The sequence below is a fragment of the Primulina huaijiensis genome, chromosome 2 (assembly GCF_012295235.1).
Source record: "Primulina huaijiensis isolate GDHJ02 chromosome 2, ASM1229523v2, whole genome shotgun sequence".
In the NCBI taxonomy this organism is placed as follows: Eukaryota; Viridiplantae; Streptophyta; class Magnoliopsida; order Lamiales; family Gesneriaceae; genus Primulina; species Primulina huaijiensis.
In genome coordinates, this window is record NC_133307.1 from 25,714,508 (window position 1) to 25,729,563 (window position 15,056).

At 30.5% G+C, this 15,056-nt stretch overlaps 2 protein-coding genes across 2 annotated transcripts; one reads left to right on the top strand and one right to left on the bottom strand.

Moving 5' to 3' along the window:
* Positions 1-3,529: 3,529 nt before the first annotated feature.
* LOC140957906 (E3 ubiquitin-protein ligase RING1-like) lies at positions 3,530-4,237 on the bottom strand. Its single transcript, XM_073415330.1, has one exon. The coding sequence runs from the start codon at positions 4,235-4,237 to the stop codon at positions 3,530-3,532; it is 708 nt and encodes a 235-aa protein (XP_073271431.1).
* A 5,587-nt stretch (positions 4,238-9,824) lies between these two features.
* Positions 9,825-11,931, top strand: LOC140970988 (homeobox-leucine zipper protein ATHB-16-like). Its single transcript, XM_073433012.1, has 3 exons — positions 9,825-10,343; positions 10,633-11,006; positions 11,371-11,931. The coding sequence occupies exons 1-3, from the start codon at positions 10,295-10,297 to the stop codon at positions 11,857-11,859; spliced, it is 912 nt and encodes a 303-aa protein (XP_073289113.1). The 5' UTR covers positions 9,825-10,294; the 3' UTR covers positions 11,860-11,931.
* Positions 11,932-15,056: the final 3,125 nt, after the last annotated feature.

The window sequence follows — 15,056 nt, forward strand, 5'->3', positions numbered from 1 at the left end:
TAAATATTATATTAATTATTAAATTTTCATTAATTTTAATTTTCATATTATATTGAAGAAGATAATTCTAAGGGTATGATTGTCAATATACAATCTTATCATTATCATTATTCAAGAATTATATATTATCACACATTTGAGAAGAGATATTTAATCACACAAATAACATGAATAGTGAGGGTTTTCAATCATAATCAAGGACATCCATGCTAAATTAAAAATGAACCAAACATGAGATAAGGGATGATTATTTAATAATCATTCACTTATCATGGCTACCAAACATAGCCTAAGATGAAAATAATTTTTTTTATAAAAAAAATTAAAAATTCATTTTTTTCTCTCTTTTGTTTTTAAATATATATATTTGGGATTTTCGTATGTGTACTTTGCAATTAAAAAAAAGCAAAAATTCATTTTTTCTCTCTTTTGTTTTTAAATATATATATTTGGGATTTTCAATTCTCAGATGAACTTGGCCCAACTGAAGCTCCAAATACCGCAAATAATATCGCAGCTTGGCATGAAAACAAAATTAGTTTCCGAACGAGAAATAACGCGGTCACGATAAACACTTAAAGCTGCACCGAAACTAGCTAGTATTTCAAGAAGACTTTTCGTGTCATTTAAATGAGTTTATTATTTTCGAAGAGTCATTTAATAGGCAAAAATTTGTGTGAGACGGTCTCACGGATCGTATTTGTGAGACGGATCTCTTATTTGAGTCATTCATGAAAAAATATTATTTTTTATTCTAAAAATATTATTTTTTATAATGAATATGAGTAGGGTTGNGGTCTCACGGGTCGTATTTGTGAGACGGATCTCTTATTTGGGTCATTCATGAAAAAAATATTATTTTTTATTCTAAAAATATTATTTTTATAGTGAATATGAGTAGGGTTGACCCGTCTCACAGATTAAGATCCGTGAGACAGTCTCACGTGAAACTCACTCCATTTAATATTGGTCAATGCGTACCGGTGATGGTTTCCGTTCTTATCACATTTAATTTAATTTTATTTAATTTTCTAAAAGTACTGGATAATATTTTAGTTTTCTCCATAAATAAATATTGATGTGGATTGTGGATGTCTTCATGATGAGCTAAGTCAAATTTATTTATATATATATTAAATAAATAAAATTTCATAGATTTTAACTTACACTGATTATTTTGCTTTCCTGTTTTCATAAATAAACTTATTTTAGAAGATAGTAAATGACAAATTATTTTGTTAAATGTCGTTGTGAATTAACTGTTAAAGAAGATATATACATTAAGTAGATTTTTGTATATTATAACATTTTCGACCTTATTTGGACATATTTTAGAACTTAAATTAGAATTTTGCAAACGTTGATGTAAGGGTCATGACCATCTATCATTTGTACGCACAAGTTATTTAAAATAGGAGACTATTATTTATTTTATAATGACAAAAAAGTATGCAATAATGTAGATTTACTATTTGACTCCGTTATTTTAACCCGAGATTACTTTATCACCCTAAATTGTAGAAATGTTTGATTTGACGTATTTGGTTTAATTTATATAGTTTAATTTTTTTTTATATGTATTTCTATTTATTTATTTATTACGAGGGAGCACTTCCTAAAATTGGTTTTTGTAACTCAGACATGCATCGCCAAACATAATCCGAAATTTCATCAAAAGAAAAAGGAATACAATTGAATAATTTTAAAAATATGATATGATATTCTTTGGGTGCACCAAAAGTAAAATAATAAGAGTAAGTAAGTTTTTTGTGAAACTGTTTCACATATTTTTATTCATGAGATCAGTCAACTATGTCCATATTTACAATAAAAATAATATTTTTGACACAAAAAATATTATTTTTCATGAGTGATCCAAATAGAATATTCGTCTTACAAAAATTCAATTTTTGTGAAATAATAATTAAAAACGTAACACCTTTGCACAAATTATAAAACCTAACTGGATAATGAATTCTATTATGAGGAATTTTGTTTTCAAATCATATATATATATGGTTGGAAGGGTGTGTGCCCTATATACTATTTTATTCTTTAAACTAACACACACACAAACACATACACACACACACATATATAGGCAAAAACTTGTGTGAGACGGTCTCACGGGTCGTATTTGTGAGACGGATCTCTTATTTGGGTCATCCATGAAAAAGTATTACTTTTTATATTAAGAGNTTATATATATATATATATATAGAGTAAACTTGCAACTTGTCAACTTGTTTCGTGGTGTTTTAGAAAGTCAACAATAATTTTAATTGTGACTCTTGTGGAGTCTGACATCATTACAACATTTGAGCAGCTAGCAAAATTAAGAGAGACGACGAAAAGAAAGTCCGGGAAAAATTAAAAATAACAAAAGCATTTGGAGCCATTAGTGTTAAAAAAAAGTCGAAATACCGTACGGTTTTCATACTTAACTCTGGGTTTCAATGAATCTTGACTCGAAATTTCAAATGGAAGTCTAACAATGAATTAATCGGTCAAAATTCAAAAGGTCAGGGCTCGATTAATTTTACCAGCAGAAGGAAGATTTGAAATATATGTATGAGACTTTCTATAATGAACTTACATTAGGTAAAAATTTATTCAAATTCAAATGTGTTGACACATCATAACTTACCTCAAAAATTAGTTTAAAAGAAAGAATTGTCCAAATCATATATAAAATTCTCAAGAATTTAATCATCGATATGAGATATTTAACCATATGTAATCGACAACTCTTGAGTATATGTGTGTGTATGCATGCGCTTATGCCGCCATTCTTGCCGTTAGTGATACACGTACAGGGACGTAGTCAGAAAATATTTTGATCCTGGGCTGAATGAATCGATAAACAACATTAAATAATATTTTGTGGAAGACGAACCACCAAGATCTCCAATATGAATCTCACTCCCTCAGTATCTATTTGTTGGAGATGAAGCTTTTTGTGCAGAGAGAAGCCCATGTGAGACGGCTATGAAATATGTTAAAAGAAATGGGCTAAAAAATGGACTGAAAAATTAACTAAGTTGAAAATATAAGACTAAAATTTAATATAAAAAAACACAATCCCTATTATTAATTTGGCCCAAAAATATAGTCTGAGCTGGAGCCCACCCCAGCCTTTGGGGTGGCTCCGTCCCTGGATACACACCCATATATATACATATATATGGGGATATATATGTATATATACGTATCTAGAGATATGGTATATTGGTATCAATTCCTTCATCGATATGATAAAATAAATAAATTTTTTTGTTATTTTCCATGGACAATCCCACTTTCACTCAATGATGCTCATATATTGAAATATATGCAACAAAAACGTAATTCCATTATTTACCAATTAACTATGAGTCACTTAACTTAGCTTGTATGTTTTTCTTATTAAAAACTCTAAATAGGAGGTGATAAGGAAGATAAAATCTCGCCATTTTGAATAATAAAAATTTCAATGCAAAACATAATTTTTACAAGGAAAATTATCACATCAAGTCGATCGTCTTCTCACTTAATTTCCAGTAAAAGATGAGGATCTCTTCATTTGTTGTCTCTGAATGGAACTTCCATGCAAAAAACTAACGGAAACGGACCTTCTAATGCCTATTTTATCGGCAAAATCATGGTCAATAGTAACTTCTTCATTCACCATGTTTTCTACTTGTAATAGCTCGCTGATCTCCTGCTGAGAATTACTACTTGAAACATCATGATCTGTCGATAGAATTGGTGCACGGCAAACGGGGCAGTTCATATGTGACATCAACCAAGTATCAATACAAGCAACATGAAAGGCATGGCCACACTTGGTTAAAACCCGAAGCCTCTCTTCTTCTTCAAATTCACTTAAACAGATGCAACAATCGCGTAAATCCTCTCCCTTTTTATATCTAACCTCTCCAATCGACTCAATGGTTAGCCGTGGAAGCCCCGTTATTTGAATAAACCAAGAGGGGTGGTGACTCACTAAAGACGACCCTTGATCGTTTCCACGCATGAAATTGTGGTCGCCCAGGTGGGGTGAATTCCTTTCCGTGACACTTCTCGAGATCGAATATCGCCACCGTGCGATGACATAGGAGAAAAGGAGAAACGTTGCACCGAGAATACAGAGCATGATGATCAAGATTGGTGACATTTGAAACTTTTGGGGAGGTGAAAATTGTGGTGAAGGTGACAAAATAGATTTGGTGCAGTAATCAGGGCAAACGAAACACATGTAACAAGCTTCAGTATTTCCTTCTGAGGTAGTACTGTGGGTTGATGTTAACAAATATTTCCTTGGATAAGAAGCCATCCAAAATAAAAATTAATGCAAAGAGGATCGATACTGAATCTTGAAAACTTTTGAGTGAATGGTCTATATATATATATACACACACACACCTATACACACATGTGTGTGTATGTGTCTATATACCTTTTGAAATCTTGAATTGACTTTTCATCAGAAGATATAAATATAGTGGGTTGAGAAGTGGTGGTAGAGATTTATTAGCTATGCTGCATCCGTACCAGATAGATACAAGCCATACGTATTCTGAGAAGGAAAAAAAAGGCGTATAAGTTATGAGTCAATATTTTAATTAATGAGAGACAAGCTTATATATTTTATAAATTATAATTATAATCATAATTATCATTACAATACATTTTAAAAAGTAATAAAACCATGGAGAATTCAATGCAACAGACGATGTACAAATGGATCTCACAAAATGTGTGGGTCTGATAATCCAGTGGATCCCAATTCTGTGCAAGCAAGTCTTGGAGAAGTACAGGTGTGGTTGTAGTTTTTGTATCGCTTAATCAACGTCAAGATTGAACTCGCTATAATTACTCATCATCATCATCCTTCACGTTATACATAGCCAAACTCTCTAGCTACGACTTGACCAATAATANCGGGAAAAAAATTCAAAATAAAAAAACAATAATTACTTAAGTGGACCAAACTATTTGCTATGGCGTAGGAAAATCGACGGGTTGCCTAACATAATTCAATACGATTGTTTTCTTCCTTCCAAGTTGATATTGTAGGCGCTAGGGTTCGAAAGTATTATAATTAAAATATATACATAGGAATATTCATCTAATATATAATTTTTCTTTATAATTATTAAGGCATGCAATTCCATAATAAAAAAAATAAATTAGTTAATCTAATCTTAGTTAAGTATATGCTATCACGGATCCTATTATAATAGACAAATGTAAATATTAATTTTTGGGTTATGAAGCTGTCTTCTTTAATTAATCGCTATGTTAGTGGCTTTTATTGTGGTGGTTGTCATTTTGTTCTTTCAAAATTAAAATAAGGGGCAAAAAGTGATATCCATGGTATACGGATATGGACTGCAATAAAATTGTAAATCAATGATTCGAGTAGACAAATATTTTATATGTTCCGATTAATTTTTTTTTTTGTGTGTAGATTTTATGTTGCATCCGCAATTAGCATATATATAGATCTATATTTCATATATAAAGAATAGGTCTCGTATGTAACAGTCTCACGAATCTATATCAGTGAGACGTACGGATCAATTTGATTCATAATATGTGTTGTTGAAAAATAATAATTTTGATATAAAAATAATATTTTTTTCCATCAAACCAGCATACAATGCATAATATTTTGTAATAGTATGAACTTTTACAGTGAAAAATTATATTTTACAAATAAAAATAATAATTTTTATAGATAAAATAAGATATACGTATGATAAAATTGATTCTCTCACGGAAATTTTCTAATATTTAAAACGTGAGATCTTAGCGATTCAACTATGTGGCATAAATTGAAATTTAGAAAAATATCCATACCAACTTAGAATTGTAATCATTTTTATTAGTAAAAAATATTATTAAAACATATTTTATCAAATATGTATCTACAAAAAACGATTTGTACATGCAGAATAACAATTAACTCTAAGGCTACGTTTGGTACGTGTGATAGGACAAGTAAATGATTAATAATTAGAGTGATTAAAAAATGAGATATATGGATTAATAGTATGGTGGGATAAATAACATGGTGTTTGATATGATTTTAAAATGATGAATTAATTTTGTAAATTTTATTGTAATGACCAAAATGCCCCAAATGCTAATTAAATATATATTCTTAAAATAATTTGATAGATAATTAAATATTTATAATTATAATTTACATTTATTAAAATTAATTTAAATATATTTATTAGAAATATATTTGAAAATATTACGGTAATCTTTAAACACAATAAATTAGAATTTAATAAATATTTATTTTCATAAGAGATAAGAGGATAAAAATGTAATTTGTAGTGTGTTGATAACTTATCTCACTTAATTTGTTAGATTAATAATCAAATAATTAATCATAAAATTAAGTATTAAACCGGGTCAAATGATTGTTAATATATTTTAAAATTTTAACCAAACATTATATAAGTATATGATTATTCATCTATCTTTATTTAATCACATCAACCAAACACACCCTAATTTTATTAGAAATCAATTGTATAAGCACATAATACATGTGCATGACACTAATGCCTAAGTGTGTGTTGCATATTTTATTTGTTGCATATTTTCTTATACCTATCATTTTATGGTGTAACACTCGTACTTCTTAAAAATAAATTATAAAAGCATACAACACATACAGAGTGACGCTAGTGCATATTATTAGTTACATGCACGTATATCTATTAAAAATCGAATGTAACACGTGAACATTCGCACGTGTTTGTCAGTTGTGCACTTACCGATTTTACTATAACTAAACAAAACAATATCTTTTTTTTTTTTTTTGTAGGATAAAAACAAACAATAATTCGTTACCACCAATCGCATAATCTGGACTGGCCACAGAAAATACTGACAAAACTGAAAGCCCATTAGACGTTGGACTCATCCCAAGTGACGCACTTAGAAAATTAAAGCAAATACCTACCACTCGTAAATAGCCCACTTCACTGACTAAAGTACCAATATTATTATCTTATTCGTTTATATATAAACCCTATGTTTTCAGACATTTCATTGTTTATTATATATCATAATTCAGAACTAGAAACATAACATTTTAATATAATTCAATCCAAACAATTGAAATGTGATGCTTGGGTTGTTGTACAATTTTAAAGATTTGAGTTATACTATTACCATTAACTATAGTTTTCAATAAAACGACAAATCTTTGATCTAAATATTGGTATCACAGCCAATGTCATGGTTTCGGTGGCAAAAAATACAATTATGAGATGAAAATTGTCGGGATCAATCGAAATGTGGTGTTTGAATTGACGTATGATTTAAAATTTTTTAAGCCATTCGTTTACGTTCTACGAGTATTAGTATGCAATATGTTTTATGTCTATTATCGCAAGAAAAGGATCACAAGTCTTCGATATTTAATTCTTCATCAACCTCTTACTAATTCTCTTTCTGATCTTCTTTTACAAAGAGAAGCCAATCCACATTTATTTTCTCAATCCGACTTTAAAAGTTTAATCGAGGTTGTAAAATAATATATTCTAAAATTACATAAACTACATTTTCCAAGTGGGGTTGATTATCGTTATCTCTCAATATTTACACATAATGTTTTAAATTATATATACTTTAAAGCCAACATTTTTCTGAAAGAATAAATTCCGGCTCCAATTCTAGGTTCTAAATCTGAAATTCAATTTTTTTTCTTCCAAACAATATGAGTTTCCGAACGAACGGTGATGAGAAAAATGCAAAACTTTTATTAATGATTAATTTCTGATCTTCATAGTAATATGTATGCATGCATGTGTAATTTCGCTCTTCATTATAACTCAAACAAATCTCTTTATTCTAATTTTCCTCGAAAAATTATTCTAATAAAACCAGAATTTTATTTTTATTTAACTAGTATTTTAATCGAGTGATACATATAATGTTATTTTATGTAATTAATTATTAAAATTAATAGGTATTAGTGATTTTTTTTTTTAAAAAATATATTTGAATTTGATGTCCTTGAGTTATAAACTATAGTTACTTGTTTACATTGATTAAATCATTTCATTTAATTTCAACTATGGTTTTGAGTTTTGTGTTACTTTTATATATCTAGTTATCATTACTCTCTATCATATTAAATAAAATATATTTATCTTAATTATAATTTCAATATAAATATTTTTTACATGTTTTAAAAAATAATTTAAAATTTTAATCATCTAATAAATGAAAATAAATTTTGTTTTTTTGAAAAAAATTATTTATTGTTTAAAATTTTGATAAACAAAATAATATATGTTTTTTTAGTTATATTATATATATATATTTTTTGTCAATAATAATTTCACTTAGTCAAGATAAATAATTTCACTGTTTTTTTTCTCGGAAAATTGGCTTTCAGTCCCCAGCCGTCGTTTGTTTTTGTGTTAAGTCCCTGGGTACTTTTTTAGTACCACATTTTCACATGAAATGTATCACAATTTGTATGACATAGTACCACAATTTTGTGAGTAGAGGGTGAACCTAAAGATTTGTGAGTAGAGGGTGAACCTAAAGAAATGTTTTGATTGGAGATTTTTAACGAACTTCTCTTTTTTTGCTCTGGGAATTATTTATTTATTTTTATCCGTGCATTTTATATGAGTAAATGCATTCTACCTCATCAATGTGTGTGGAAAAAAAGGCCCTTGGACAATTAATTAATGTGGGTCAAGTGAAATGAAACGTGAAAAGCGAAATGTCAATGTGAATTGCATGTATGGGTGTGAAACGAATCAATAATTTCTTGCATATTATATCTTTTAAGACTTCTTCCAAACCCTTTTCCTCCATCAATATATATAAATTTTTTGAACCCAAATCATTGGAGATATATAATTTATTTTTAAAAAATCTGCATGAAATTGTACAAGCTTTTCAAAATTGAGGGATATCTTTTTTTTTTTTTATAAAAATGGAGGGGCACCTAAATTAATTATCAGTTCCACATTGATTCGAATGGATAGTAACGGAGGCATCAAGTTAATTAGTTGCTTAAGTAAAAAAGAAGAAGAAGAAATTTTAATATATCACTTTTTAAAAAAATATATATATGATTTTGATGGAGTGACTTGTGAGGCCATTGAAAATGACAAAACTTATATTAATATTTATAGAATAAGATTTGTTTCTTTTATTTAATGGTAGTGGTGTGTGTTGTGTGGTAGCAATCATATTGGATTAATTACACTAATTTCTATTATAAAAATTGTCTTTTGATGGAGGCCGCGGACGACCTTTATAAATATCATTTAATTCAAGCTAATAAGCAGTTAGAGGTCGGAGATAATTATTAAGTACAACTCCACAATATGCTTAATAAAATAAATTAATATCCAATGAAAAACCCGAAAAAAAAAGAGTTGAATTCGAGCTTGAAAATGCTAAATAAAATATATATAATATGAAATTTCATATTTACAATCCATTCCATTGGATCGATTTTTCCAATCACCGACAATTTCCAGAGGCCTCTGCCCATGAAACAGTAACCTTAAACTAAATTACATAATATATCTTTGTTCTTTAACATTCATTAAATAAAAATAATATGAGAAATTTCATTATAAAAATTTATGTATAAAAGGTAGTCAATTTATAGTGAGAGAGTAAGACAAATAATGAAGTCGGAAATGACCAAAATAGCCATGTGACAAAAAATCTGCATTTGATATGAATTTGGGGTTCATTTCATTTGTTTCAAACCCAAAATGCAAACCTTAGTCAGATTTTAACCATGTGGGTGACCCATTCTGTATTATTTAATGACACTGAAATTGTGATAGGCCAGCTGGGTAGTCACTCTACTACGCTAATCCCCCACCCCTTTCTCCTACTCGATTTCTTGTGTCGATTAACAGAATTTGTGCATAAATATCTGTTCATGAATTGATTGAGCAATCATCATGTAAGCAAAAAAAGACTTATAATTTAGCTTTGGGTTTTGTTTGCTTTTCTCTTTAATTATGGCTCACCCAAGAAGAGAAAAAAGGCTGCACAATGATATCACATGCATACAAAACTGTGCCTGGATTGTTTGTTTAATGGGGAATTCGGCCACCAATTCTTGATGGGAGTGAAGAAACTTGCCCTCGAAGAACACGCACTCGCCCACCTGAAAAAACACGCATAAACGCTCTTCCCTACATGCTGAAGCACAGTGTCTTAACATCAAATCTCGCTTAAAGTCTAGTTTGAAGAGATCCGAAGGGTTCCCGCACATAATTTGTTACGAGTTTAGTCACCGAGAATGAAGAGACTTGGCAGCTGTGATTCTTTGAGTGCTTTGATGTCTACAGGTGATTGAACTGACTTCAAGAATTTATAAGAACTCTTTTTCCCGATATCTTGATTAGTTCGTTTTAAATTGATTATGATTATGTTACATCATTTACACAGATTCAAACATGCCCTTGTAATGTTCTTCTGTCCCTAGCCCTATTTCCATGATTTTCACCACCTGATGCAACGGTTTATAAATCAAGATTCATACTTATTTTTTTACCTCTTTTGGTAACTTTTCATCTACCTACCTCGTTCACCCTTTATTAGAACTGATTCTTTAGCCGCTGCTTTTGGATTTTGTAGATGAACTGAATCAAGAGAGTGATCCCATTTACAGTAGGGAGTTTCGGACCATGTTGGAGGGGTTAGATGAGGAAGGTTGCGTTGAAGAATCTGGCCATGTTTCGGAGAAGAAGAGGAGATTAACAGTGGATCAAGTGAAGGCTTTGGAGAAGAGTTTCGAGATTGAAAATAAGCTTGAGCCTGAGAGGAAAGTTAAGTTGGCTAAAGAAATTGGACTGCAGCCTCGGCAGGTTGCTGTTTGGTTCCAAAATCGGCGCGCGAGGTATAAAACCAAGCAGTTGGAAAGAGATTACGGGATTCTTAAAGCCAATTTTGATAATCTCAAGCAAAACTACGACACTCTTCAGAGTGATAATCAAGCCTTACTTAAACAGGTACTAATCATACGTATACATTTAGCCAATGTTGTTAATTACTTGCTTGTTTTTAATTAAGATTTCGAATATTTCTCTAGGGAAACAGCCTTTTGACGATGTTTAAGGTAGAATTAACATATAATCTATGCTGCATGGTTTAACTCCGGAAATTAATGAAATCTGGTGTTTGTTGTTAGTAATGTCATGTACGTACAAGCTTGATTTTGAGTGGCTGCTTAGCTATATTGATCAAACGTTTTTTTTATTCGAATTCAACTCCGAATAAATTCAACTCCTAGCTACATGGGTGATATTTATGAAAAGATGAAGTCTTTGATGGATGTTTGGATCTAAAATATACTTTCGTGCAATATGTTTGTAGATTCAGGAGTTGAGATCTAAGCAAAACGGAGATGTTAAAAATGAGAGAATAGTTTGCGTCAAGGAAGAGGCAATGGTACTGTCTGATACTGAACAAAAGAAGAGCCTTGAAACCCCATCGAATTCTCTCGCCAAATGTGAAAAATCTGCTATTGAACATGATTTTCAAGAGAACGTGTCATCTTTTCTTGATTTCAAAGATGGATCTTCGGACAGTACCGATTCAAGTGCAATCTTGAATGAAGAAAACAACAGCCCGCATCAGTATTTGGAAATTCAGAACGGAACCTCCAGCGTGGGAGATGAATCTAAGGCAGCAGCAACTAACGCAAGCTTTATTGGAGACTCCCACAAGAAATTCCAGCCTCAGTTTGTGAAAGTGGAGGAGTACAATTTCTTCGGTGAGGATCATGATCAGTCTTGCAGCAGTTTGTTTTCTGATGAACAAGCTCCTACCCTCCATTGGTACTGCTATGATCAGTGGAATTGAAGATCAAATATTTCAAATCTTAATAAGATTCTGTGAAAAATAAGGCTAAAAAAATCCCCAAAAAAAAAGAAGGAAAAATTATGCCAAAGAATTTGTTAACCAACAATTTTGTATAGTACATTGTCTAAAACGATGGTGTCTGTCTCACACTGTTGCATGCATAAATCAAATGAGTGTGGGAGTGTAGACATAGACAGAGACGTGGGGGCCCAGCAGATGGCGCTCAGACTTCAGATTTCACGTGGTGGCGTGGGGAAATGTACAAGGCGACAATTAATACGGGTGGGGAAAATATTAAACTTTATATATAATTTAAATAANTTGTAAGATACTTATTTTTAATTATATAATTCTATTATGTATAATTTTGTATTAATATATATATAATTTTGTACAAGAGTTGGACGTTATTCCTAATGGAGTTTCCAATTTCGGTGTACGGAAGCAAGGTCTCATCAGCGATTTAAATAAATACGGATGATCCACATCATCCGGGAGATTGTGAGGAGAAGAGATATATCAGTCAAAAGAGTTCTCTCTACAGAAAATGTTGATAATCCACTTAAAAAGTTTTTGCTAAGATCATTGTTTGAGATGCATCGCGAAACAATGAGATTAAAATTTATGAGTAGTTGGCTCTACGGCAAGTGGGAGATTGTTAGAGTAGTTGTCCTGTAAGCCAACTGTTGGCTATGTATTTTATTGATTCGGTTGTAATAAACAATCTTTATTTTAATATAATGTATTATTTCATGGTTTGTTATTTTTTTATCTATATATACGTAGATAAAAACTTTGTGAGACGGTCTCACGGTCGTATTTTATGAGACTTATCTCTTATTTGGGTCATCCATGAAAAAATATTACTTTTTATGCTAAGAGTATTACTTTTTATTGTGAATATCGGTAGGGTTGACCCGTCTCACAAATAAAGATTCGTGAGATCGTCTCACAAAAGACCTGCTCATATATATATTGCCAAATATTTGTTTTAAACTTAAATTTTAACTTCCGAGATACACATATATGCCAACAATCATAGTGTTGTTTCTTTCCCACAAAAAGTTTGGGACCGATCGTGGGATTGTCCGCCTCTTATCAAATGACCACTTTGTGGAGCATAATTTGTGCATTAAATTTTAAAAGAGATCGAACCAAGTTTACATCATTTTGTCTAAATTTTTTTTTATAATAAAATTTTGAAAATATATATTCATTTTTTGATATGAAAAAATAAAAAGACATTTATTTTTTTTTAATGAAGTAATTCCATTCAAAGAGGTAAAAAGAGTTATAAATACAAGTATTAAAATCGAAACACTGCAATCTACCTACGTCAAACTAGAAAACAAATTAGAGGAAGAAGAAAAACATTTGTAAGTGTGAATTTGAATCTTCCTTATTACCCCTTCAACCTGCGTTTTTTCAGCTTTCAAACAGTACTTTGTTACGCAAATTTCAGACATGGTAAATTGTCGCTGCAAGAGCTGTGACTCTCATTCTATTCACTGTAGACTTCCCTCTGTACGTATCTCGAAAAGCTTTCAGAATCGATGTTGGGGTACTCATAATCTTTTTCATGTCTAGCCACTGCCGCACACCATCCCAAATCAGTTTTGAGATCCTGCACTTGAAGAATAGGTGTGTGTTCGATTCCTCGAATTCCTGGCAAAGCACGCATTGTCTGTCTTCAACAAACCCAAGTCTATCACATGTTAGCAACTTGCGATGAGAAAGCAGCCATCGCACAATGTGGTGCTTCGGAAGAATGCATCCTCGGGACATTATGTTATTCCAAGGCCATTTACCTTTAGCTTTTACAAAATAATCATATGCGCTAGGCATTCCATTTGGTGCATCGAACCATGATTGAAGCTTCGCTATTACCGAATCCACTGAACCCAATCCACAAAGAAGATGATCACGAACATTTAGTATTTGCTTAACAAGCGGTGAGTCATCTTTCTTCACTCCCCAATTCCACGCATCACCATAACAACCATAGATGTGGTTTACCCACCGAATCCAGAGTGTCTTTAAAGAAGTGAAGAGGAATTATTTGTTAAATAGTGAGGAGGAAATGGTAATTTTATAAAAGCTAAAAATGTGTTCATTGCAGTGATTATTATATTATGCATATTAAATAATATCAATTCACACTGTTTTGATACGTTGTTAACAAACTCAGCTCACTTCTGTACCATCGCTGATATGATATTTACATATTAAATATGACGAAACATGTCAAAATTATATATTAACTAAATAAATATCACCTCAGCATATCAAAACTGTCAATTCACATAAATAAATAACACAAGATCGATTGATATTAGATGTCATATTTACCTCAAAAATACAAGTGAAAATTTGAGTAAATCATAAATTTATCCATAGATTTTATTTCTCAATCATAATTACAAACATCATTAGCTCATTTATATGATTGCTGAAAATGACTGAAATTAAGACTAAAAGAGTAATCACTAACTATCTAAAGTTTGTTAATTATTTTTAGGACAAAAACTTGTATGAGACGGTCTCACGGGTCGTATTTTGTAAGACAGATATCTTATTTGGGTCATCCATGAAAAAATATTAATTTTTATGCTAAGAGTATTACTTTTTTATTGTGAATATCGATAGGTTTGACCCGTCTCACAGATAAAGATTCGTGAGACCTTCTCACAAGAAACATACTCTTAAAATGAGATATTATTAGCCTTGATATTTATCCACCCACGGGGTTCATTTGATATTTTAAAAGAAAGGATTTATGTTTTTTTGTTAATCAAACTAATTTTTTTCAAAATATATTTCAAAAATTACTTTCCAAAGCATACTAAAGATACGTGAAGTGACGAAATATTAAATATAAAAATATGGTTATATAGGGAATGTGAAATAAAACTTCGAAAAAAATTATGAAAATATTATTAGCGTGTTTATTTGAAATTTTTTGAAAAATAAACATATTAAAGAATTTAAACTTATATTATCTTCAAATATATAGATTTCAAATTACTATTATTTTCTAGCCAGATAAAAACAATAGATTTAAGCCGTTGATTTGAAATCAAATATACAAAAACTATTTCATCTAAGTATAACCTAAAAGTTTTGAAGATGCTCCACTTACAAACAATGTGAAATTCGCTAATATAGATAACAAGCCGATCAATTTAAATCTTATATGA

What these genes read in the sequence shown, in the direction of transcription:
- LOC140957906 (XM_073415330.1), bottom strand. Translation starts at nt 4,237, where the DNA reads ATGTGTTTCGTTTGCCCTGATTACTGCACCAAATCTATTTTGTCACCT.
- LOC140970988 (XM_073433012.1), top strand. Translation starts at nt 10,295, where the DNA reads ATGAAGAGACTTGGCAGCTGTGATTCTTTGAGTGCTTTGATGTCTACA. An exon ending in GAGTGCTTTGATGTCTACAG is followed by an intron (nt 10,344 to 10,632) that starts GTGATTGAACTG and finishes TGGATTTTGTAG; the next exon opens with ATGAACTGAATCAAGAGAGT. An exon ending in ATCAAGCCTTACTTAAACAG is followed by an intron (nt 11,007 to 11,370) that starts GTACTAATCATA and finishes ATATGTTTGTAG; the next exon opens with ATTCAGGAGTTGAGATCTAA.